A 2166-nucleotide genomic window follows, 5' to 3' on the forward strand; every position below is an offset into this window, starting at 1 on the left:
GAAATTAAGTGTTAACGAGCAGTTGGACAGGTGTACCTAATAAAGTGGCCGGTGAGTGTATATATGCTCAGTCAGGGGAGCTTCACATATGAACATTGTTTTGCTAGATACATCCACAGGAGTTTACATTAAAGTTGAGTAAATATATGTATAATAACAGAAAATTTATTACAGGGACATTTGAGAGTGAGCTCCCAGTCCTCTGACGACTCCACAGTCACTCCATCTCCTCCTAAACCAAAATATGCCCCAGAGATGAAAAAGGAGAACATCCTGGACAGGATCCATCCACCCAGGTATAGCTGTCTTCCTCTAAAGGAGAGGTGCCCAAAGTGGGGCCCGCGGGCCTGCCAAGCCATTTGATTTGGCCCGCCAGTGGTTTTTAATTGCCTGTCATCCTCTGTAGTAACTGTATTTCCATGTGCAGTAATTACATCCAATGGCCCAATGACTAAAACAGGGACTGTAGCAGATAGCTGACTTTGCCGCTGAATTATATTAAGATTACGGTAAATATAAAATACAATAAACCAATGAAGATATTTACATTAGTTTTAAGCACACATGTAGATTTTAAAACTTTATAAGACTACAAATACTCAAATTTTATCAACATATGAAATGTCCCCTGAGCCTTTGCTGCCCGAGCAAGTGTACGGATAAAAAAACACAAACACAATGTGAGCCACTGCACTGGCTCTWGGCTAAATCATAAAAAGTAAAAKGACTTTATTTGTAAGTATATGCATTTTCTCYATTATAGTACTGCATWTGGCCTGCAGCCCTCGAGTAGATTTTCATTTTGGCCCTCTCAGGGAATAAGTTTGGGCACCCCTGCTCTAAAGCAAATTGTATGTTAACTTCAGACCTGTGAACCTCTGGTAATGCAGGGAATGGACAGAGGGAAACGAATTGTGCGTGCAGAAAGTGTCCAGTGTACCCTGTACTAGAGCAGATGTGCTACGCCTGAGGGAACTCCTGRACACAAAGCTCCAGGAAAGAAAGGCCAGACCAACGGGCATCTGTCCTGTTCGCAGGGAGCTCTTCAGTCAGTGTTTCGGTAAGGTTAAGATGCTGAGGATACGTCAACATTCATACATTCAGATCTATAAAGATGGAGCTGATTGACATTAACATGAACTCAATTCTATTTTTAAATGTCTTTAAGACGAGCTAATCAGACAGGTCACCATCATGTGTGCTGAGATGGGTCTGCTGCTGCTGCGGGTCAGAGATGAAATAAATATGACCTTCGATGCTTTCCATACATTGTATGTGAGCAGCATTGGTTTCGGCATGAGAAAGGCAATGTGTGCTGAGACTGAAAAAATACACCTAGAGAAAAGGGTAAGTTATTTGTCATGACTRAAGACAAAATATCCATTTACAGTTTGACCACTTCACAATACACAATTAAGTTGCAAGTCCACCAGAGGGCACCAATTCTTTAATTTACTGATGTTATAAAACAGTTTGCTGGACATCTTAATTTTTTTAAACAGATTGCAGACCTGGAGAATGGCATACAAGATCTGACAAAGCAGTTAAATGAACAGAAAATCAAATATGATGAGCTTGAAAAGACCAAAGCTGAAGAGAGACGGGTACAGGAAAATAACTTCATTCAGAAGATTCGGTTGTTAGAGGAAAAGAATCAGCAGCTCCAGGTAATTTTTTTAAAGGGGACCTATTATGCAAAATTCACTTTTTAAAGGTATTTTTTTTTACTCAACTTTGGGTATGTACTTCTTAAAAAAACAGTCCTAGGACCAAAAAAATGCACCCAGGGGCATATTTACTGTAAGTAAATATATTTTTAATGTGTATTAATGACAAGTTTTGTACTTCCGTCATTTTATGATGTCACAAGCCGTACGACAACCCACCGGAACCTGCGTTCAGCCCCTTACCTAGCAACCCCYAGGTGAAACTCCACCTCCTCAGTATAAAAAGCGTCACGGTTGTTGTTGTGCAATGTGCAGCTCATTTCACAACACGTCTCCAATAGGGTAATGGGTAGAGTATTGGATCTGGGAGTGGGAGACCAGGGTTTGAGACCAGCACGGACACAATTTAATTATTTATTTATTTTCGTTCATTATGAACACGTTTTCTCATGTACCTCTATTGTTTAGCTTATTAAAGCCTTGTTAAAGCCTATTTGTT

The 2166-nt window shown here is 40.1% G+C and overlaps 1 protein-coding gene across 1 annotated transcript in view; it reads left to right on the plus strand.

The window, feature by feature from the left end:
- Window positions 1-174: 174 nt before the first annotated feature.
- Window positions 175-2166, plus strand: part of dnali1 (dynein, axonemal, light intermediate chain 1) — a gene marked incomplete at its 5' end in the record, with an annotated part of 2854 nt that continues 862 nt past the window's right edge. The window contains 4 exon segments of the mRNA XM_014018602.1: window positions 175-296; window positions 891-1060; window positions 1169-1347; window positions 1503-1667. Coding sequence (XP_013874056.1) covers window positions 175-296; window positions 891-1060; window positions 1169-1347; window positions 1503-1667 — 636 coding nt within the window.

The sequence above is a fragment of the Austrofundulus limnaeus genome, unplaced genomic scaffold (genome assembly GCF_001266775.1).
Source record: "Austrofundulus limnaeus strain Quisiro unplaced genomic scaffold, Austrofundulus_limnaeus-1.0 Scaffold196, whole genome shotgun sequence".
Lineage (NCBI taxonomy): Eukaryota > Metazoa > Chordata > Actinopteri > Cyprinodontiformes > Rivulidae > Austrofundulus > Austrofundulus limnaeus.